Source organism: Scyliorhinus canicula, unplaced genomic scaffold (genome assembly GCF_902713615.1).
Source record: "Scyliorhinus canicula unplaced genomic scaffold, sScyCan1.1, whole genome shotgun sequence".
NCBI lineage: Eukaryota > Metazoa > Chordata > Chondrichthyes > Carcharhiniformes > Scyliorhinidae > Scyliorhinus > Scyliorhinus canicula.
Window position 1 is genome coordinate 671,357 of NW_024055498.1, and position 22,626 is coordinate 693,982.

Here is a 22,626-nt window from a genome sequence, read left to right on the forward strand (position 1 = left end):
TTGATTTAGTAGTTGCTTTTGTAGGGGTGTGGGTGTTGTTCTATGGTTTTTACAATGGTTATTCTATTGATATTGTTTTGTTGTTTATATTTTGTGAAAATCTTAATAAAAATTATTTTTAAAAAAACATAGTTACTCTGTATCAAAAATGTCTAATACTAATAAAAGCAAAATACTGCGGCTGCTGCAAATCTGAAATAAACACACATGTCCATCCGAGGCCAGTTGCAAAGTTCCAGTGATGCCCAATGTAAACTGGAAGAACAACACCTCATCTTCCTATTAGACACTTTACAGCCTCCTCCATCTGCCTTTACAGCCTCCCCCATCTGCCTTTACAGCCTCCCCCATCTGCCTTTACAGCCTCCCCCATCTGCCTTTACAGCCTCCCCCATCTGCTTTTACAGCCTCCTCCATCTGCCTTTACAGCCTCCTCCATCTGCCTTTACAGCCTCCCCCATCTGCCTTTACAGCCTCCTCCATCTGCCTTTACAGCCTCCCCCATCTGCCTTTACAGCCTCACCCATCTGCTCTTCACTGTTCAGTTGCTTCCATTTCATATTCGGCTGTCTCATCATTTTTCCACCGTTAATACTCTTCATTCCTTAAAGACCCCTCTATTATTTCCTTGACAAATTTGTTCATGCGGCACCGCGGCAGAGTGGTTAGCACTGTTGCCTCACAGCACCTGGGACCCGGATTCAATTCGACCTTGGGAGTTTGCACATTCTCCCCTTGTCTGCATGGTTTTCCTCGTGGTGCTCCGGTTTCCTCCCACAGTCCAAAGATGTCCAGCTTTGGTGGATTGGCTGTGCTAAATTGCCTCTTAGTGTCCAAAGGTGGTGTTACGGGGATTGGGTGTGGTAGTGAGCCTAGGTAGGGAGCGGGAGATCTTTCAGAGGATCAGTGCAGACGTGATGAGCCGAAATGCCTCCATCTGCACTGTCGGGATTCCATATCTGTAGGTGGATTGGCCGTGCTAAATTGGCCCTTAGTGTCCAAACACGGGCAGGTTAGGTTGAGTTACGGGGTTTCAGGGATAGGGCAGGATCCTGGTTAGGGTGCTCTTTCAGAAGATCGGTGCAGACTCGATGGGCTGAATGGCCTCATTATGCATTGTAGGTATGTATTCTATTCTGTTCTTTTCTATTCTACCTGGTCTTCTATTCTCCCCCACCTCCTGTGTCCCTTTTCAACTATAAAGTTCTGTCCATTCCTACCCTACCCTCCCATACTGCTGTGAAGGATCATTTAAATGATGTACTGGTAAACTCGGTTTCACTCCACAGATGTTGGCAGACCAGCTAAATCTATCCAGCAATGTGTGATTTCATGCTGACAGTAATGTTGCCCATAAAGACAGACGCCAACAATATGGTAATTGAGGCAGAGGAAATGGCAGAGATGGTTACAAATCACTTGTTCTCGGTCTTCCTGTGGAGGTAAAGCAGAAAGAGAGACGCGGAAAGGAGGTTCTGTGCGGATCTGCTCACTGCCGCCTTTCCCATTCACTAACGGGATTTGACCAACAGAATTGTTCACATCTTGTACAAGGAAGGATCAAATCCAATTGGCATCTCCATTTCAAATCCGTTGTGAAGTAACGATGACGAGGACACGTCATCACATTTGCCTATTGAAAACCGGACAGAAACATTATCAAATCTTTCACATTAACAGTGAGACAAGTTGGAATGATTTAAGTTTGTTGCTGAAAGTTATGGGAATCTCGGGTGCTGCAGCCAATTCTATTTACTTTTACCCCGGCCTCAAAATGCATTCAGCAAAATCAGAAATGCTGAATTATCCTGATGCAATGAGATGGAAAATATGTTCGCATTTTGACAAAGTTCACATATTAGCGGTTCGTTCAGTCCACAACAGAATTGAATGGGTTTACAGATGCAGGTTTAATCACCGTCTGAAACATGCACATAAAGACAGGCGCAAGCGATTCTGTGACTGAAGTGGAGGAAATGGCAGAGATTTTAATAGAATCCATTTTTTAAAAATCTGTCTTCCTGATAGCGAAATAGGAAAAGCCACTCGGGGAGATGAGAAAAACGAGGTTCGGTACAGATCCTGTGGCGTCCCTCTTTCTTCAACACGAACGGGGTGAAGGCGTCAGAATGTCTCAGACACAGAACAAAAAGGAATCTAATATAATGAAAATATCATTCTCAAATCTCTACCTGTAAAACTATCCCATTACATTTCAATGCTGACTGTGCTCAATCACAAATGAGCACAATGGGGTTTGTATTTCCCAGTGACTCGAATTATTTTCTTTGTCAGTCATGTTTACAAATCAATGTATATTTCAGAGTCTCACTTTCAAATGAAGATATAAATGTCGGATAAGATGACGTTTTGAGTAACGGAACAGATACTGAGTAAATTGATTGATATTTTTGAAGCAACATGAGAATGATGTTATTGCTGAGTGAGCAGAAATCATTCCACCCTGAGACTGCTTCTCCATTTGAAAATTCATTTGGAACCAAATAAAGTGGAGGACTGCAGCAAAGTGATCTCAACAGGGCTTTGTGAAGTTCTAAAAATCATTCCCTCTCTAATAGACAGACTCTGTGAACAGGCTGTAGATCAAATATAATTAGATTCTGTATATCAACTCAGATATAATGAAGAGAAGCTTGATCAGGAAAAAACACCTTTATAAATTCGGTATGAAATCAATTGCATGATTACATATTGTTTATATCGTAAACTACATAATTTCCGTGTTCACATCTTCTGGTCCAGTGAAACGTTGATCATTAAGTCAAACTGGGCACGGATTCGACAGAAATTCCTTTTTCAAAAGCGAATTGGACGATCAGCTGAAATGGAGAAAACTCAAGGCCGTTGAAACAGAGAAAAACATTGAGACTAATCAAAGGATTGTTCTTTTGAAAAGCTGGTCGAGGTGATCGAAGTGCCACTTATTGAATTTATGGTTACATTAATTTATTAGTATCTCTGCAGCATTCCTAATGAGAACAGCCGAATTCTAAAAAACAAAGGTCCCAAAGTGTGACTGAGTGACAGAACAGTGTCCGCTTTCTACACAGGCTCATTAGAGTGAACATTAGCCAGCGGTTTCTGTAGTGTAGTGGTTATCACGTTCGCCTCACACGCGAAAAGTCCCCGGTTCGAAACCGGGCAGGAACATTATGGCGATGAATTGTATTCTTACTGTTTTCTGTTTACTCATTAAGCGAATCCGTTACCTAACACCCGTTTCAAATGTAATCCTACAAAATCCACCATTATGGGGACTGGGAGGAATCGGTCAGAGAGTTCACACGTGTTAAGTGTGAATAGTTTTCCAACGAGCTGCGACATTTTCTGATTCGAATAATAATGTTAAATCAATTTCTCTGCCGCTTGTCTAAGTTTTCAGCCGAATTGAACTCCCTCAAAAGGAGTTTCTTCAGTGCAACAAGAATGCTGGTTTCCTGATCTCAGTCAGAGGGTCAAACTCGGTGCCTCTTTATGTGGTGTGGTGGTTGTCATGTTTACTTTACACTTAAAAAAAACCCTGGATTGGTAACCGCGTAAATACATTATCGAATCCCATTCGATTAAGTGTTTGGGAAAAGTTGCATAATTGACATTTTCATTGTCACACATCCCGAATAACCCTTAAACTGAGTGAATCTGCCGTGTGGAACCCCGGTTCCCAGAGCTTCAGCCTGATTCTCTGCATTGCCAGTTTAGTGACAATAACACAACTCAACACCAACTATCACCCCCAGTGAATCCGCTCTCGATTATTATCTCTGAATATAATATCTGACAAAGCAAATGTCATTTGCTCTCATATATGCTGGAAAATGCATTCAGGAGAAGCAGAAGTGCTGAGAATTGCCGGCACACTGAGCAGGAATATAGATGCTCCTATATTGACTCGGCACAAATATTAACAGTTCGTTCAATGACGATTAATGCAGTTTAGAGGCTGGGATTGTCTCTGTTAATATATTAAATTGATTAACACTAAAAGACCGCCTGGGAATCCTGCAGTAAGTAACTCACCTCGGTGGGCCGAATGGTCTCCTCCTGCACTGTATGGATTGTATGATTCTACCAATATTGATCTCCTTCAGTTCCTCCCTCTCACTAAACCCTCCATTCCCAACATTTCTGCCATCTGATTTGTGTCAGTTTCTGTCTCTTTAGAATATACTGGAATTTGTCAAAAAGGCTACTAAAAGTAAATCTAATAATCTAAATTGAATCAACTGAATTGGGTAAAAGTTATTTAATATGCATTTTTCATGGACTTTGCAAACTGATGTCGAAAGGTTTTCCACGAGCCAGCCAGGAGTCGAACCTGGAATCTCCTGATCCGTAGTCAGGCGCGTTATCCATTGCGCCACTGGCCCACAGTGAAATGCAGCTGTTACAAATTGGTTCAATACGTCACCCAGACTATTTATCCCAAAGTTCTTCACAACTCTGGGGGAAATTCTCTCAGGATCCCCCCCCCCCCCCCCCCCCCCGGCGGATTGGATTGGAGTCGGGGTTGAATTTGGTGACAATGTAAAATACACCAATGCTGTTCCCAGCCTGGGAGGTCATCCCCGAAAAACAGAAAGAATGAGCTGCCAGTTGTGGGATCGTGTCCAGTGTCTGTTTGTGGGGAAATGCAGTTGGTGAATGGCCAGGCTGGAGTAACACTGACCAGGACATAAAACAACAAGTGAATGAATGTAAGTTTGGAAATTCCCAGCTCCTTTCTGTCTGCAGGTATTTCCCGCTCTGAGCTGCACAATGAACAACGAACCACACCGATAAAACTAACTTTTATTTCCTGTCTGTTCAACTGGTGTCGGTGCCAGTGATGTTTATGGACAAACTGCAGGCTCTGTTTCCCCTGCTGCATTTATTCCCCTGGAACTGCTACTCTCATTTTCTGTTTCCATCAAATGTCCGAACGCTGCAAAGTTCCGATCATGTCCACCAGAGGGCGACATGGTCACATGTTTCCTCATCAAAGACCCGCCATAATATTCACCTTAAGTTGCTGTCTCAGTCAATGGTTCCTCTCTGCTTTCAAACATACGAGCAGGTGAAATTTAGAATTTAGAATTTAGAACAGTACAGCACAGAACAGGCCCTTCGGCCCTCGATGTTGTGCCGAGCAATGATCACCCTACTCAAACTCACGTATCCATCCTATACTCGTAACCCAACAACTCCCCCTTAACCTTACTTTTTAGGACACTACGGGCAATTTAGCAATCCCCCCATTAACCTTACACTACGGGCAATTTAGCATGGCCAATCCACCTAACAAGCAGAAGTTGGTCATTCGGCCCCTTCAGGCTGTTCTACCATTCAATAAGATGGGGAGATGCCGGCATTGGACTAGGGTGAGCACAGTAAGAAGTCTTACAACACCAGGTTAAAGTCCAACAGGTTTGTTTCAAACACTAGCTTTCGGAGCACTGCTCCTTCCTCAGGTGTGTAAAGAGGTGGGTTGTACCACCAGATATATAGACAGTCAATGATACAAAGACTCGCATTTAATGTATCACCTTGCAGCACTGACTTTGTCGATATATGTGGTTATGGAACCCACCCCTTCATTCACCCGACGAAGGAGCAGTGCTCCAAAAGCTAGTGATTTGAAACAAACCTGTTGGATTTTAACCTAGTGTTGAAAGACTTCTTACTGTTCAATAAGCTGGCTGCTTTGTTTGTGTTTCGAATTCCACATTCCCACCATGCAAACAGACGACATTTGATTCTGTGATACTAACTGGTTTGTTTTATAGCATGATACACACACGGTAGCACATACAAACAGATGAGATAGAAGCAGAAGTCGGCCATTCGGTCCCTTCAGCCTGTTCTGCTATTCACTGAGACCATGGCTGGTCTGTTTGTGTTTCGAATTCCACATTGCCATCAGGCAAACAGACGAAATAAGCTTCTGTGAAACTGAATATTCTGTTTTCTAGAATGATACAGCACATGTGCAGAGTTCGAAAGAAGCTCAACAGACACTCGAGGAACAGCAGCGCATCTTTCCACTGGGCTCAATACAGCTTTCACACTCAGTGTGTGTTCAGTAGTTTCACACTGTAAATGCTGCACCCATTTTGTGTGTTCTGATGTAGCAGATTTGGGTTTGAATCTTGTTTCCACTTGTTCTTTGTGTCCGGGCGGTAGTTGTTGATCAATCTGCCATCGATAGCTCCTCCAGACATATCTTTTGTTTTTTTGTTTCTTCCATTGCGCTAACAGAGAGCTGGCACAGACACGGCGGCCGGAATGGCCTCATACTGTGGTGTCATTATTCTCTGATTCGATGCTAACCTCACCCTGTGGCCAGGGAAGCCAAGGCCATTTAATCTCTCCTGACTTGCCCCCTTCAGGGCCCTTTCCTGTTGCTCTGTTTCCTCCCTCCGGGATTTCACTTGCTTCTAATTTTCTATATTTCTAGCCTTTCCCAGTTTCAATGGAAGGTCAAGGAGGTGAAAGATGAATTTTGTTTCCATGTCCACAAATGCTGCCTGACTGCCTGAGTTTACCTGGCATTTTCTGCAGATATGTGAGTGGCTGTGGATGGCGATAAAAGCATATTTTGCTTCAATCAGCAACGTCCAACCGGCTCGTTGGTCTAGGGGTAAGATTCTCGCTTCGGGGTTTATGCTGCATGGAAATGTGAGAGGTCCCGGGTTCAAATCCCGGATGAGCCCTTTGATGTTGTTTCTTATTGGCCAGCAGCACGTTTTGTTCATTTCTTTCCGGTGCAGACAGCGGGATCGGTTCACATTGGGTTTGCTTTGAGAAGCTGAGCTCACACTGCAGGGAATCAATACGTTTCCGAGAAAATCGAGACATTTTCAAAAAGCTTGACTGGGTGAGTGGACATTCACTTATCTCTATTCACTAATCCAGGTGACTCCATGATGGTGGATTCAGGCAGCTCTCTGTTTCATTCTATTCATTCGGGGATGTGAACATCACTGGGGAGGCCAGGATTTATTGCCCAGAACTCTTTGCCCTTGAGAAGGTGGTGGTGAGCTGCTTCCTGAACCGCTACAGTCTATTGGTGTAGGTACACCTACAGTGCTGTTAGGGAGGGAGTTCCAGGATTATGTCCCAATGACAGTGAAGGCACAGCCGATATATTTCCAAGTAATAATAATCTTAATTATTGTCACAAGTAGTCTTACATTAACAATGCAATGAAGTTACTGTGAAAATGGTCAGCATGGGGCGTGGCTGGGAGGAAACCTTCAGGGCATCGGAGTCTTGGGTTTGAAAGGTGCTGTCTGAGATGACTTTGGTGAGTTCCTGCACCCATCCAGGCAAGTGGAGAGTATTCCCTCACGCTCCTGACTTGTGAGTGTAGATGGTGGGCAGGCTTTGTGGGGTTAGGAGGTGAGTTACTCGGTGCAGGATTCCCAGCCTCTGACCTGCATTTGTCGACATTGAACGAACTGTTGATATTTGTGCCGAGTCAAAATAGGAGCATCTGTGTTCCTCCTCAGTGTGCCGGCAATTTTCAGCTGATCCTGAATGTATTTTGAGGTACATGTCAGAGCGAATGATACACACTTGTAAGATATTCTATTCAGGTAATATTGGACAGTGGATTCACTGGGGGAGTGGCTGGTGGGTGAATAGTGTAACTGGCTCTGGACCAGGTAATATTGGACAGTGGATTCACTGGGGGAGTGGCTGGTGGGTGAATAGTGTAACTGGCTCTGGACCAGGTAATATTGGACAGTGGATTTACTGGGGGAGTGGCTGGTGGGTGAATAGTGTAACTGGCTCTGGACCAGGTAATATTGGACAGTGGATTCACTGGGGGAGTGGCTGGTGGGTGAATAGTGTAACTGGCTCTGGACCAGGTAATATTGGACAGTGGATTCACTGGGGGAGTGGCTGGTGGGTGAATAGTGTAACTGGCTCTGGACCAGGTAATATTGGACAGTGGATTCACTGGGGGAGTGGCTGCTGAGTGAATAGTGTAACTGTCTCTGGGCCAGGTAATATTGGACAGTGGATTCACTGGGGGAGTGGCTGGTGGGGGAATAGTGTAACTGGCTCTGGACCAGGTAATATTGGACAGTGGATTCACTGGGGGAGTGGCTGGTGGGGGAATAGTGTAACTGGCTCTGGACCAGGTAATATTGGACAGTGGATTCACTGGGGGAGTGGCTGGTGAGTGAATAGTGTAACTGTCTCTGGGCCAGGTAATATTGGACAGTGGATTCACTGGGGGAGTGGCTGGTGGGGGAATAGTGTAACTGGCTCTGGACCAGGTAATATTGGACAGTGGATTCACTGGGGGAGTGGCTGGTGGGGGAATAGTGTAACTGGCTCTGGACCAGGTAATATTGGACAGTGGATTCACTGGGGGAGTGGCTGGTGGGTGAATAGTGTAACTGGCTCTGGACCAGGTAATATTGGACAGTGGATTCACTGGGGGAGTGGCTGGTGGGGGAATAGTGTAACTGGCTCTGGACCAGGTAATATTGGACAGTGGATTCACTGGGGGAGGGGCTGGTGGGTGAATAGTGTAACTGGCTCTGGACCAGGTAATATTGGACAGTGGATTCACTGGGGGAGTGGTTGGTGGGTGAATAGTGTAACTGGCTCTGGATCAGTAAAGCAGAGAACCAGGCTGAAGCTCTGGGCACCGGGGTTCCACACGGCAGATTCACTCAGCGACCCAATTCAAGGGCAATTCAGGATGGGTGTAAATGAATAATGAAAATGACAATCATGTAACTTTTCCACACACGGAAACCAATGGGGTTTGGCAATGTTTCTATGCGGGTTTAAACCGAGGGCCTTAATGTGTGTAAAGCAAACATGATAATCGCTACACTACAGAAACAGGGAACAGCGCTTAGCGCACTGACCGAGAATAGTAAACTGTGTCTCATTGCACTGAAGGACCTTCTATTGTCAGAGTGCTATTCAAATGAAAACTTAGACAAGTGGCGGAGAAATCGATCCGTCATTAGAATCATCAAATATCACAGCACATTAGAAAACCATTCAGAATTAACATGTGTGAACGTGTGACTGCGATTCCTGCCAGTCTCCATCACAGAATATTTTGCAGGGTATCAGTTGAAACTTTGCGGGTGTAAGGTAATGCATTCGCTTAACTATTGAACAACAAATAGCAAGGATACAACTCAGCTGCAAATTAGACGAGTAACGTCAATAATGTTTCGAATAAGGGACATTTCCCTCACCATTGCCTCCCCTTCCCCCTCACCATCCCTCCCCCCCCCCCCCCTCCCCCTCCCCCCAGCTGAGCAATCTGCTCCCTGTTCCTCCTGACCTTTGGCTCCCTGCTTACCTTTGTTCTGCCATTAACACATTCTCATCTCTTAATGCGCCATCAGCACCTTTCTTAGCCTTGATCACCGCCTTTTGCATTCCCTTTGTCTTTCCTTCCAAGGCATCTTAGTCACCCTCCCCCTATCGCTGGCCCTCTATCCAGCCCCAATGTCCCCCTCCCCCTCCCCACAGTATAAATCTGACCCTATTTCCAGTTCTCCAGCTTTGACAGAGTCACCCAGACTCGGAACAGCAGCTGCCATCTCTCTCCACTGAGGCTGCCAGACCTGCTGAGAGGGTCCAGTATTTGTGTTTCTGATTCAGATTCCAGCATCCACAGTAAGTTGCTTTTATTGTACATTTAGACATGTTTGAAATGGTGATTAAATTTGTTCATCTGCATTTGTAAACCCATTAAATTCTGTTGTGCATGAACAAACTGCTAATATGTGAACTGTGTTAAAATGGGAACATCGTTTTCCTTCTCATTGCGCCCTGAACATTCCGGTAATATTCAGTTTCAAAATTAGTTTGTGCAAACTTTCCTCACACTATATGAGACAGATGTCTCAACATTATAAAAATAAATTTAGGAATACCGAATTACTTTCTTTCCAATTGAGGGACAATTTAGCGTGGCCAATCCACCTACCCTGCACATTTTTGGGTGTGGGAGTGAAACCCACGCAGACACGGGGAGAATGTGCAAACTCCACACGGACAGTGACCCGGGGCCAGGATCAATCCCCAGCAGATGTCTCAACTGAAGTTACAGAACTTAGTCTGAACTTCAAAATGTAAAAACATTTGTTCAGCAATACTTTCTGTTCAATCATGTAATGTTCTATTACTCAGGGCAGCACGGTGGCGCCGTGGTAGCATTGCTGCCTCAGGACATTGAGGTCCCAGGGTCGTTCCCGGCTCTGGGTCACTGTCCGTGTGGAGTTTGCACATTCTCCCCGTGTTTGCGTGGGTTTCACCCCCACAACCCAAAAGATGTGCAGCGTAGATGGATACTCTAAATTCATTTTTTTTAATGTTCCATTACTCCTAACTTAATATTATTTGATATTTATGTCCTGATTTGAAATCGAGACTCTGAAATATACAACATTGAATTGAAAACGTGACTGACAGAAAATAAATCAAGTCGCTGGGTAATATAAGTTCCCTTGTGTTCATTGTGAGATTGACCACAGTCAGCTTTTAAACACAATCACATATCTTCACAGGTCAGAGATTTAAGAATGATATGTTAATTATATTTGACCCTCTTTGTTCTGGGAACGAAACATTCTGCAGCCTAAATACCGTTCATGTTTAAGAAAGGAGGGCTGACAGCAAATCCGCACTAAGATTGGATTCCCACAGTGGCTTTTCCTGTTTCTCCATCAGGAAGACCGTTTTTTCTTTCTCAAAGCTGGTTCAGTTAAGTCTCTGGCATTTCCTCTAAGTCAGTTACAGTATCGTTTGTGTCTGTCCTTTTGAGTACACATTACTATAAGACATCCTTCAATCTGGCCTGTTACATTTGCTGATCCCAATGCCATCTACTCTGCATTGGAGAGACTAAATGCCGACTGGCCGACCGCTTTGCAAAACACCTTCGCTCCATCGACAAGCTGGCGGCAGACTCTCCTGTCGCTTGCTATTTCAACTCACTGTCCTGCTCTCATGTCCACATGTCCGATCTTGGCCTGCTGCAATGTTCCCATGTAGCTGAGCACAACGCCGAGGAACAGCCCCCATCCTCCGAATAGGCATGGTACAGCCTTGCGGACTTAACAGTCCGCTTCAGACTGTGAAATCCTCCTCCCCCTTCATCATCTTCCACTGATCTGTTTTGCCTTAACATTGTCCCACCCCACAGCTCCTGAGAAATCTGCTCCCTGTTCCTACTGTCCTTTGACACGCTGCTTACCTTTATCCTGCCATTAACACATTCTAATATCGGAATGAGCCACTATTAGCAGCCTTTTTAGCCTTGATCACCGTCATTGACATTCCTTTGTCTTTCCATCTAAGACATCTTTGTCAATCTTCACCTATCTTTATTGGCCATGTATCCAGCCCCAATGTTCTGCTCCCCACGCCCCCTCCCCTCTCCACCCCAACAGTATAAATCGGAATAAAAGCAAATTTCTGCAGCTGCTGGAATCTGAAACAAAAGAGAAAATGCTGGAAAATCTCAGCAGGTCTGGCAGCATCTGCAGGCAGGTCTGCGCATTCTCCTCTGCAGGGAGTCCAATGTCTCTTTGTCAAAGTCAAAGAGTCATTGGACTCGAAACGTTAACACTGCAATGATGTTGCTGTGAAAATCCCCTAGTCACCACCCTCCGGCGCCTGTTAGGGTGCACAGAGAGAGAATTCAGAATGTCCAATTCACCTAACATCTTTCCGGACTTGTGGGAGGAAACCCATACAGACACGGGAGAACAGGCAGATTCCGCAGACAGTGACCCAAGCAGGATTCAAACCTGGGACCCTGCTGCTGTGCAGCTACAGTGCTAACCACTGTGCTGTCGTGCCGCCTATGAGACTCTGTTACACCATCAGTGTGCTCCTGTACTGCTCCCTTTGGTTACTCAAATGTGGCGACTAGGGGCTTTTGACAGTAACTTCATTGCTGTGTTAATGTAAGCCTACTTGTGACAATAATAAAGATTATTATGATTATCGTTAGTCTGCAAGATATGGGGAGCTGGAATTGTCCACAAGAGTAATTGAAGCTGTGAGATCTGAAATAATCTCGGATTAGCAAAGAGAAAAGGCCCCAAAAATGACATTGGAGAAAAATGGAACATAACACTATGTATTTGCTCAAAGACTGACCAAGCTGACATCCATCTAGAATTAAAAAGAAATAGATTTACAGTACCCAATTCTTTTTTTTCCAAGTAAGGGCCAATCCACCTAACCTGGATTGTGGGGGTGAAACCCAAGCAGGCACGGGGAGAATGTGTTCATGTAGAATTTCTATAACCTCCAAGATGGGGCTGAAGTTTAACATCAGCAGAAACAAACAGTGAAAGTGATGAACAGCAGAATCCCACCCCTGCAATCACATGTAAACTCACTGGTCTCACAATAGGTGCTGTAACTGAGTGAACCCTTTTCACACACAGAGCAGATGACCAGCCCCTCCCCAACATGGGTGCGTTGGTGTGTCTGAGCCTCACTTGTACTTCTCACATTCATAACAAGAGATCATTTATCAATGAACACGTTGATGTGCAGCGAGGGTGCTTAACCGAGTCAATCCCTTCCCACACACAGAGTAGGTAAATGGCCTCTCCCCAGTGTGAACCTGCTGGCGCCTCATCAGGTTGGATGACAGTGAATCCTTTCCCACACATGGAGCAGGTAAACGGCCTCTCCCCAGTGTGTGTGTTGTGTTGCATCAGGTTCTTTCTGGCTTCTTGTTGGAGTGAGCATGCTGGTGTGACTGTAGGTGTTGTGATTGAATGAAATCTTTTCCACACGGAGCAGGTGAACGGCCTCTCCCCTGTGTGACTGTGTCGATGCGTTTTGAGATGGGATGGGTAATTGAATCCTTTCCCACAGTCCCCACATTTCCACGGTTTCTCTATGGTGCCGGTGTCTAGGTTGGATGATCAGTTGAAGCCTTCTCCACACACAGATCACGTGTACAGATTATTGCTGTGAATGGTGTGATTTTTGTTCAGGCTGTGTAACTGGTTAAAGCTCTTTCCACAGTCAGTTCACTGGAACACTCTCACTTGGGTGTGTGTGTTGTGTGGGTCCCGAAGCTTTCCCAGTCACACTGATGTTTCCACAGTCAGTTCACTGGAACTCTCTCACTCGGGTGTGTGTTGTGTGGGTCTCGGTGCTTTTCCAGTCACACTGATGTTTCCACAGTCAGTTCACTGGAACTCTCTCACTCGGGTGTGTGTGTTGTGTGGGTCTTGGTGCTTTTCCAATCACACTGATATTTGAAATATTTTCCCACAGACAGAACAGACAAACATTTCTCCTTCCACAATATTATTAATGATGCGGAGATGCCGGCGTTGGACTGGGGTGAGCACAGTAAGAAGTCTTACAACACCAGGTTAAAGTCCAACAGGTTTGTTTCAAACACGAGCTTTCGGAGCACGGCTCCTTCTTCAGGTGAATGGAAAGGCTTGTTCCAGAAATGTTTATATAGACACAGTCAGAGATGCCCCGGAATGCGAGCAACTGCAGGCAATCAAATCATCAAAGATGCAGAGAGAGAGGTAACTCCAGGTTAAAGAGGTGTGAATTGTCCCAAGCCAGTTCAGTCGGTAGGCCTCTGCAAGTCCAGGCTTGTTGGTGGGGGCCGAATGTAATGCGACATGAATCCCAGATCCCGGTTGAGTCCGCATTCATGCGTGCGGAACTTAGCTATAAGTAATTACAATATTATTAATACCTGGGAAATCTTTACAGACAGCATGCCTGCTGGAGATGTGATTGACAGTCAATGTGGTTAGCACTGCTGCCTCATGGCGCCAATGATCCGGATTTGATCCCGGCCCCAGTGACTGTCCATGTCGAGTTTGCACATTCTGCCCGCCTGGGTTTACCCCCATAACCCAACAATGTGCAGAGTAGGTGGATTGGCCACACTAAATTGTCACTTAATTGGAAAATAAAGAATTTGGCATTTTAATTTTTTTAAATGACAGAGGATAATAGTACAAGGCAAAACTGGGTGACAATGGGACAAGTAAGTAAACTAATAGGACAAGAGAAGAAATAAAAGACAGGTCCAGGGGAGGTATAAATGGCAACAGCAGAACCATTACCAGCACCAACTGTCTAAAAATATCAGAGTGATGATTATAATCTGAAATTACTGAAATGAATGTTGTGACTGGAAGGTCAGAAATTGCCTGATCAAGGATGAGATTCTGTTCCTCGAGTTTCCTTTGAGCTTTATTGGAATGGTGCAGGAGGCCGAGGACAGAGTGGAAGTTGGGCAAGGAATTAAAACCTAAATAATCAGAAGCTCTGGATCACGCTTGATAACTGAATGGTGATGTTCCACAGTCAATCCAGATTTAACCTCCTCAGTGTAGGGGAGACCAAATCGTGAGCACAATACTGAGTAGTACCTGAAAAGTGTGTTTGGAATCCAAGAATATTGGAAGGATGGCGATGAACTGGTGGTTGTTGCATCAGGGTGTCTGCATAGAAATGATTTACAGTGATGTTCATAAGGACACAAGTAATGGAAGCGGGTGGAGACCATATGGCTCATTGAGCCTCTGCATTTCTTGCTGGGTGTAACCTGGCCATTCAGGCATCATTCTGGTACTTTCCTGCTTCTTCTCCAGTCTTTCTAGATCCATCTTATAATATAGAGACATTAGCTCGACATTCTTATGAAGTAAACTTTAGTATGGCCTCGTGTCACTGAGCTGAAATCCAGTCTTTCTCTGACACATTCTTAATGTCATCACTGACAGGTTAAGAGTGAGAAAGTCAACTGTTTTGCAGTAATAATATGCAGATGCCGGCGTTGGACTGGGGTGACACAGTAAGAAGTCTTACAACACCAGGTTAAAGTCCAACAGATTTGTTTCAAATCACTGGCTTTCGGAGCACTGCTCTTTCACCTGAGGAAGGAGCAGTCCTCTGAAAGCTAGTGATTTGAAACAAACCTGTTGGACTTTAACCTGGTTTAGCAGTAAGGGGAAGAGGCAAGTTTGTAGATGCTCTACAGTGGTACAGACTCATTGGATCTGCTTCTTCTGTCCCATCTTATATTCAGCTAATGGGTAAACGATAAAAGTACTGCAGTATACAAGCATTTGGAGGCAACTTTGAGTTTGCTGCTCAGTTTAGGTAAAGTCTCCACATCCTGAATTGGATCTAGAAGGACCGGAGAAGATGCGGGCAAATATATATAAATTATGCCTGAACTGGCAGGTTATACCCAGCAAGAAAGATTGGACGGGTGTAAACCTTTTTTCTGGAAAAGGGAATGAAGGATGACCTGATCCTGTAAGATTATGAAAAGGTTTGATATGATAGACAAGTGGAATATGTTTCCACTGGATGAGAATAAATATGACTTTGTCATTAATTAATCGAATGTGCAGTTCAGGAGCAGTTCAGACGGAGATCACTCACACACTTCTCGTGTGCAAAGGGATTTCCTCAGTTTTCCCACTGGTTAACACTCCAACTTTAAAAGCTTAAACCGTTTGATCCAATTTCAGCACATTGTTATTGGCGAGGGGCGTGTTCGGTCTATGGGGACAAAAATCATTTGTTCTCCCAACCTGTTGAGACCCCCAATTAATTCACATCCCACTGTCAATCACACCCAGGACAGAACTGGGTCCTGTATTATTTAGGTGCTGTATTAATCGATTTAATACATTTGTTCCATTGGCCCAATATTACCAATTGTAATCGGTTCACAAAGCATGATTTATATCAACAATATAGATTTCAATGGCGGGTTAATCACCCAACATGCACTGCAGCTGAGAATGTGCGAGATCCACATTACACAATTTTGCACATGCACAGAGTCCGGCTGTGACTGGAGCGGACTCAAGTCTGCACCAACCCTGTGAAAGAACATCCCACTCAGATCCACCCCATCCCACCTACTGTGCACATCCTTGGAGATGAAGGGGCAATTTAGTATGGCCGATCCACCTAACCTGCTGTGTGAGGAAACTGGAGCACCCGAAGGAAACCCACAGTCACGGGGAAAATGTGCAGTCTCCGCACTGTCACCCATCTAAAACTGGTGACGCCTTATTTTGCAACAGTGACCCCCTTGTTCCAGATTCTCCCACAAGAGGAAACATCCTCTCCACATCCACCCTGTCAAAACCCCTCAGGATCTTATATAGTTTAATCCAGGTTTTACCAAAAACTTTAAATCAGTGTCCCGACTGTTTGTACGATCAGTGAATGGAAACAGAGTTTCTTTGTCCACCCGATGGAAATCTGGCATAATCTTGTGTCCCTGAATCAAATCTCCCCTCAACCTCCTTTGCTGGAACCATTCTGGTAAATCTCCTCTGCACCGTCTCCAAGAACCTTCACATCCTTCCTGAAGAGTGGTGAGCAGAGCTTTATAAAGATTAATTGAATTGAATTAGAACCATAGAATTCCTACACTGCAGAAGGAGGCCATTCGGCCCATCGAGTCTGCACCGATTCTCTGAAAGGGCACCCTGCCTAGGCCCATACCCTGTCCCTGTAACCCCATAGCCCCACCTAACCTGCACATCCCTGGACACTAAGGGACAATTTATCAAAGCTAATTTGCTCTTCTTTAGATTGTGGGACAGACCTGAGCACCGGATGTAAACCCACGCAGACACGGGGAGAATGTGCAAACTCCAGACAGTCACCAAGGCTGGAATTGAACCCGGGTCCCTGGCGCTGCGAGGCAGCAGTGCTAATCACTGTGCCACCGGAAGCATAGCTTTGGTGTCAATATTGCTGTTTATGAAGCCCAAAATCGTATTTACTTTGCCAACTAGTCTCTTAATATGTCTTGTAGATATACAAAATCCCTCTTCACCTCTTTCTCTCTCCTCCCAAAGAGGCCAGTTGGGTTTTTATGACAATCCAGTAGTTTTCATGGTCACTTTTTCCCAGTGCCGGCCCCACAAATGACGAGATTTATTCAGCTCAATTTGACAACCTGCTTTTTTGTGGGTTCTCTCTCATTCCCTATTTTCTGTTCTTGATCAGTTTCACAGGGTGTTCGAAGGGGAGACTTCAAAGGTCGGGAATTTCAAACCAAAACATCACACCCTCAATTTATCACATCCTGACCATCATAGGATTTTGAACATGGAAGGAAAGAGCATCGTTCACAGTGAGGAGAAACCGTACACGTGTTGTGTGTGTGGACAAGGATTCAGTCAATCATTGGGCCTCACAAGCCACAAATGCGGTCACACTGAGGAGAAACCGTGGAAATGTGCAGACTGTGGGAAAGGATTCACTTCCCCACCCCAGCTGAAAACTCATCGACGCAGTCACACTGGGGAGAGACCATTCACTTGCTCCAAGTGTGGGAAGGGATTCACTCAGTCATCGGCCCTACGAAAACACGAGCGAGTTCACACTGGGGAGAGACCATTCACCTGCTCCAAGTGTGGGAAGGGATTCACTCAGTCATCGGCCCTACGAAGACACGAGCGAGTTCACACTGGGGAGAGACCATTCACCTGCTCCAAGTGTGGGAAGCGATTCATTCAGTCATCGGCCCTGCAGAATCACCAGCGAGTTCACACAGGCAAGAGACCATTCACCTGCTCCAAGTGTGGGAAGGGATTCACTGAGTCATCCACTCTGTCTGCACACCAGCGAGTTCATGCTGGGGAGAGACCATTCACCTGCTCCAAGTGTGGGAAGGGATTCACTCGGTCATCCCACCTGCTGAGACATGAGCGAGTTCACACTGATGAAAGACCGTTTCAATATCCAGATTGCGGGAATTGTGATAAACGTCCTGGGAATCTGATGTTCCATCAACGTGTTCACACTGATGAGAGACCGTTCCAATGTCCAGACTGTGGGAAGTGCTGGAAAAGTTCTGGGGAACTGATGAACCATCAACGTGTTCACACTGATGAGAGACCGTTTAGGTGCTCTAACTGCGGGACTGGGTTCAGACAATCATCTAACCTCACTGTCCATCAGCGAGTTCATACTGGGGAGAGGCCATTCACCTGCTCCAAGTGTGGGAAGGGATTCACTCAGTCATTGGCCCTACGAAGACAAGAGCGAGTTCACACTGGGGAGAGGCCATTCACCTGCTCCAAGTGTGGGAAGGGATTCACTCAGTCATCGGCCCTACGAAGACACGAGCGTGTTCATACTGGGGAGAGACCATTCACCTGCTCCACGTGTGGGAAGGGATTCACTCAGTCATCCACCCTGCTGAGACACCAGCAAGTTCACACTGGGATGAGACCGTTCACCTGCTCCGTGTGTGGGAAGGAATTCACTCGGTCATCCTCCCTGCTGAGACACCAGCGAGTTCACACTGGGGAGAGACCATTCACCTGCTCCGTGTGTGGGAAGGAATTCACCCGGTCATCCTCCCTGCTGAGACACCAACGAGGCCACAAGTAACGACAGTGATTGGATTTTGCTGTTCCTCACATTCAGGACTGAACCATGTTCGTTTGGGTCTCTTTCTGCTGACAACAAACTCCAGCCCATTTACAGGGGCTAATATTCTGGCTAAAAGTCAAATAAATTAGATTTGTGTTAAATACGCAGAGTGTTGAAACTTTTTAATATCTCTGACACAAGTTAGTTCCTTTTGAAGTACTCTCGCTTCCCCGTGTCTCTTCCAACCTCACCTCCAACAAGAAGTGTGAGGAGCTTGTGGAGCTTCTTTGTGACTGAGATTGAGTCAATCCGATAAGCTGCCTCTGCCTCCCATTAGATCAGACTTGAGAGAAAGTTCTATAGAAAAGCTGCAACACCAATACACTGCTCCCAGTAGTTGATGGTATAGTGGTTCAATAAATCAAATTAGTGGATCAAAAATGTGTGTGATATAGAGTAAAAACAGAAAATGCTGGATGAACATAACATGTCTGGCAGCATCATAGAATCCCTTCAGTGCAGAAGGAGCCCATTCGGCCCATCGAGTTTGCACCAACCCTACAAATGAGCACCCCCCCCCCCCCCCCGGCCGTCTCCCCGTAACCTCACTTCACCGTTGATCACCAAGGGGCAATTTAGCATAACAAATCCACCAAACCTGCACATCTTTGGACGGTGGGAGAAAACTGGAGCACAGGGAGGGAACCCACACAGACACGGGGAGAATGTGCAAACTCCACACAGTCACTCCAAGGCTGGAATTGAACTGAGGTTGCTGGCCCTGTGATGCTGCAGTGCAAACCACTGTGCCACCATGCCACAGAGTTTGTTGTCCCTTGTTGTAACAGTTCTGTAGGAGGGTCAATGGAAGTTTAAAAAGTCCATTGAAGTGAAAAGAAAGTGTTTTCCTCAGAGGTTTGACACAGGAAGAAGGTTCAGTCTTTGTGAAGCTCAATCTTCATTCACACAAAGTCCACAATCTGATTGGCTGGAGGACAGAGTCCATCCGGTCCTCCAATTCCTCCCATTGGTTAACACCTCTCAGGCAGGAAATTAGGTTGTGGAAAACGTGGCCAATGGAAAGAACTCAAAATGATGCAGAGTCTCAGCCAATGAGGGAGATCCGGGATCAGCCCTGCCCCTCATTGGCTCCGATTGCTTCGAAGACCAGCCGTTCCTGCTCGGTCCTCCAGTCACGCCCCCTCTTCCTATTGGTCTGGACCTGCCGTCAATCACTCCCAGGGCATTGTGATGTGGGGCATGCGCAGTGGGGCTCATGTCCAGGGACAGACGCTTGTTTGTCTCATCTTCAGGCGGGAAGGAGGCGGATAAGCGGAGGCAGCGTTAGGGGCTGTGGGTGGGAGGGAAGGCTGCACAAAAACCCAGTGGAGGCCTCAAAGCTAAAACAAGAAATTACCAGTCTCGAGCAGGAAGGTTTTCCTGCAGAGCCTTTCCCCAGTTAACCACCACCATCCTCATAGGGGGCAGTGTGCAGCAGGGCGCATGCGCGGTGAGCCCTGTCCACTCAGCAGGACTGACAGTGATGGATTCTGGAAACTCCTTTCACAGGGGGTTACAAGGGGAGGATTTAAACACAGCAAAGTGAAATCAAACAACACATCAACACCTGAAAGTCACTTGATTCATTTAAACCTGGATATTATTGGTCTTTGAAAGTAAGCATTGAGTTGCAGGTCGGTACCATTTTCCATGGGGGTTCACTATACCAGCAATCCACAGACACAGGCTTGTGTTCTGGGGACAAGGGTTCAAATCCCATCATGGCAATTGGTGGAGGGTAAATTCAATTCAGAATCTGGAATTCAATGTTCATCTCGGTATTGGTGACGGTGAAATCATTGTGGTGAGTTTGTGGGAAGGGGAGAGTGTGTGGGACTGAGATTTGCAGCTTTGGGAAACGAGAGCAATACTTAAATCCTGGGAACTAGAGTTATCTGTTCTAAGTTTCTGTCCTAGGCTAACCTGGGCAAATTGGTTTTATAGGGTCACAAGGAGTGGATTGACAGGAAAGTCAAATCAAAAATCACGTCAAGATCTAACAGTCACTCAATTCATCAGGACCTGAATATCTTTTGAATGTGGCCGGAGAAATGTTTCTCTGTTCTGTCTTTGGGAAAGATTTCAAACATCAGTGTGGCAGGAACAGCACAGGGACACACACACCCAAGTGAGAGTGTTCCAGTGTAGGGACTGTGGCAAAGAATTTAATTACATTGTGTTGAAATTCATTGACGCACTCACACTCACCTGCATCATGTGTGGGACAGGATTTTCTTGATTATCAAATGTGCAGCGATACCAGCGTGTTCACACTCGTGTGCTAAATGCGGGAAAAGCTTTAAAGCAGCAATGATCTGCAGAAACAACAGCACACTCACACTGGAGTGGAGCCATTCACCTGCTCCGAGTGTAGGAAGGGATACACTCAGTCATCTCATCTTCGAGACACCAGGTAGATTACGAGTGACTACAGCCGTTTTACTGGGGCTCAGAAGAGGATTTTCAGACAGAAAATTAACAGAATAACTCAGTTCATCTGGACTTGAATTTGAATGTGGAAGGAGATACATTTGTCCGTTCTATCTGTGGGAAGAGCTTTCAAACATGGGTGTGCCTGAGAAAGCACCGAGAGACACACACGACTGAGAGTGTTCCAGTGAACTGACTGTGGAAAGAGCTTTTACCAGTTACACATCCTGAAAATAAGTCACACCATTCACAGCAAAGAGAATATGTACACATGTTCCATGTATGGATGAGGTTTCAAGTTTGTCCAATCTGGAGAGGCACAAGGACACTGTCACCATGGACAAACCGGAGAAATGTGGGGATATAGAACTGTACAGGCCCTTCGACTCAAAATGTTGTGCCGAACTAGTCTGAAACTAAGATCACATCAACCTACTCCCAATCATTCTAGTGCACTCCATGTGCCTATCCAATAACCGCTTGAAAGTTCCTAAAGTGTCTGACTTCATTACCATAGCTGGGAGTGCGTTCCACGCCCCCAACCACTCTCTGAGTAAAGAATCTACCTCTGACATCCCTCCTACATCTTCCACAATGAACCTTATAGTTATGCCCCCTTGTCACAGCTACATTCACCCAAGGTAAAAGTCGCTGAACGTCCACTCTATCTATCCCTCTCATCATCTTATACACCCCAATTAAGTCAACTCTCATCATCCTTTGCTCCAATGAGAAAAGCCCTAGCTCCCTCAACCTTTCCTCATGAGACCTACTCTCCAATCCAGGAAGCATCCTGGTAAATCTCCTTTGCACTCTTTCCAATGCTTCCACATCCTTCCTATAATGATGTGACCAGAACTGCACACAATACTCCAAATGTGGTCTAACCAAGGTCTTGTAAAGTTGCAGCATAACCTCCCGGCTCTTCAACTCAATCCCCCTGTAAATAAACGCTAACACACTCTCGGCTTTCTTCACGGCTCTATCCACTTGGGTAGCAACTTTCAGAGATCTATGGACATGAACTCCAAGATCTCTCTGCTCCTCCACATTCTTCAGAACCCTGCCGTTAACCCTATAATCCACATTCAAATTTGTCCTACCAAAATGAATCACCTCACACTTAAAAGGGTTAAACTCCATCTGCCACTTTTCAGCCCAGTTCTGCATCGTATCAATGTCTCTTTGCAGCCTACAACAGCCCTCCACATTATCCACTACTCCACCAATCTTGGTGTCATCAGCAAATTTACTAACCCAACCTTCAACTCCATCATTCAAGTCATTGATAAAAATCACAAATAGCAGAGGACCCAGCACTGATCCCTGTGGTGCACCGCTGGTGGCTGGGCTCCAGGATGAAAATTTACCATCTACCACCACCCTCTTTCTTCTATGTGATAACCAGTTACTGATCCAATCGGCCGAATTTCCCTCTATGCCAGGCCTCCTTACGTTCTGCCTGAGCCGACCATGGGGCACCTTATCAAACGCCTTACTAAAATCCATGTATGCGACATCAACTGCTCTATCTTCATCTATGTACTTAGTTACCTGCTCAAAGAATACAATCAAACTGACCCCTCACAAATCCATGCTGACTATCCTGGATTGTGCTATATCTTTTCAAATGATCATAAATCCTATCCCTTAGGACACTTTCCAGTAATTTACCTGTGAACGAAGTGAAACTAACCGGCCTATAATTCCCAGGGTTATACCTATTCCCTTTCT

General features: G+C 45.6%; 1 protein-coding gene and 3 non-coding genes across 4 annotated transcripts in view; 3 read left to right on the top strand and 1 right to left on the bottom strand.

Annotated features, from left to right (window-relative positions):
- Positions 1-22,626, top strand: part of LOC119960317 (gastrula zinc finger protein XlCGF26.1-like) — a gene marked incomplete at its 5' end in the record, with an annotated part of 38,679 nt that overhangs the window by 8,391 nt on the left and 7,662 nt on the right. Inside the window, one exon of the mRNA XM_038788055.1 lies at positions 17,248-18,409. Coding sequence (XP_038643983.1) covers positions 17,248-18,409 — 1,162 coding nt within the window. The remainder of the gene's footprint in view (positions 1-17,247; positions 18,410-22,626) is intronic.
- trnav-cac lies at positions 3,099-3,171 on the top strand. Its single transcript has one exon. It is a non-coding gene; the product is annotated as a tRNA-Val (tRNA).
- trnar-acg lies at positions 4,316-4,388 on the bottom strand. Its single transcript has one exon. It is a non-coding gene; the product is annotated as a tRNA-Arg (tRNA).
- On the top strand, positions 6,621-6,710 carry trnap-cgg. Its single transcript is given in 2 exon segments — positions 6,621-6,656; positions 6,675-6,710. It is a non-coding gene; the product is annotated as a tRNA-Pro (tRNA).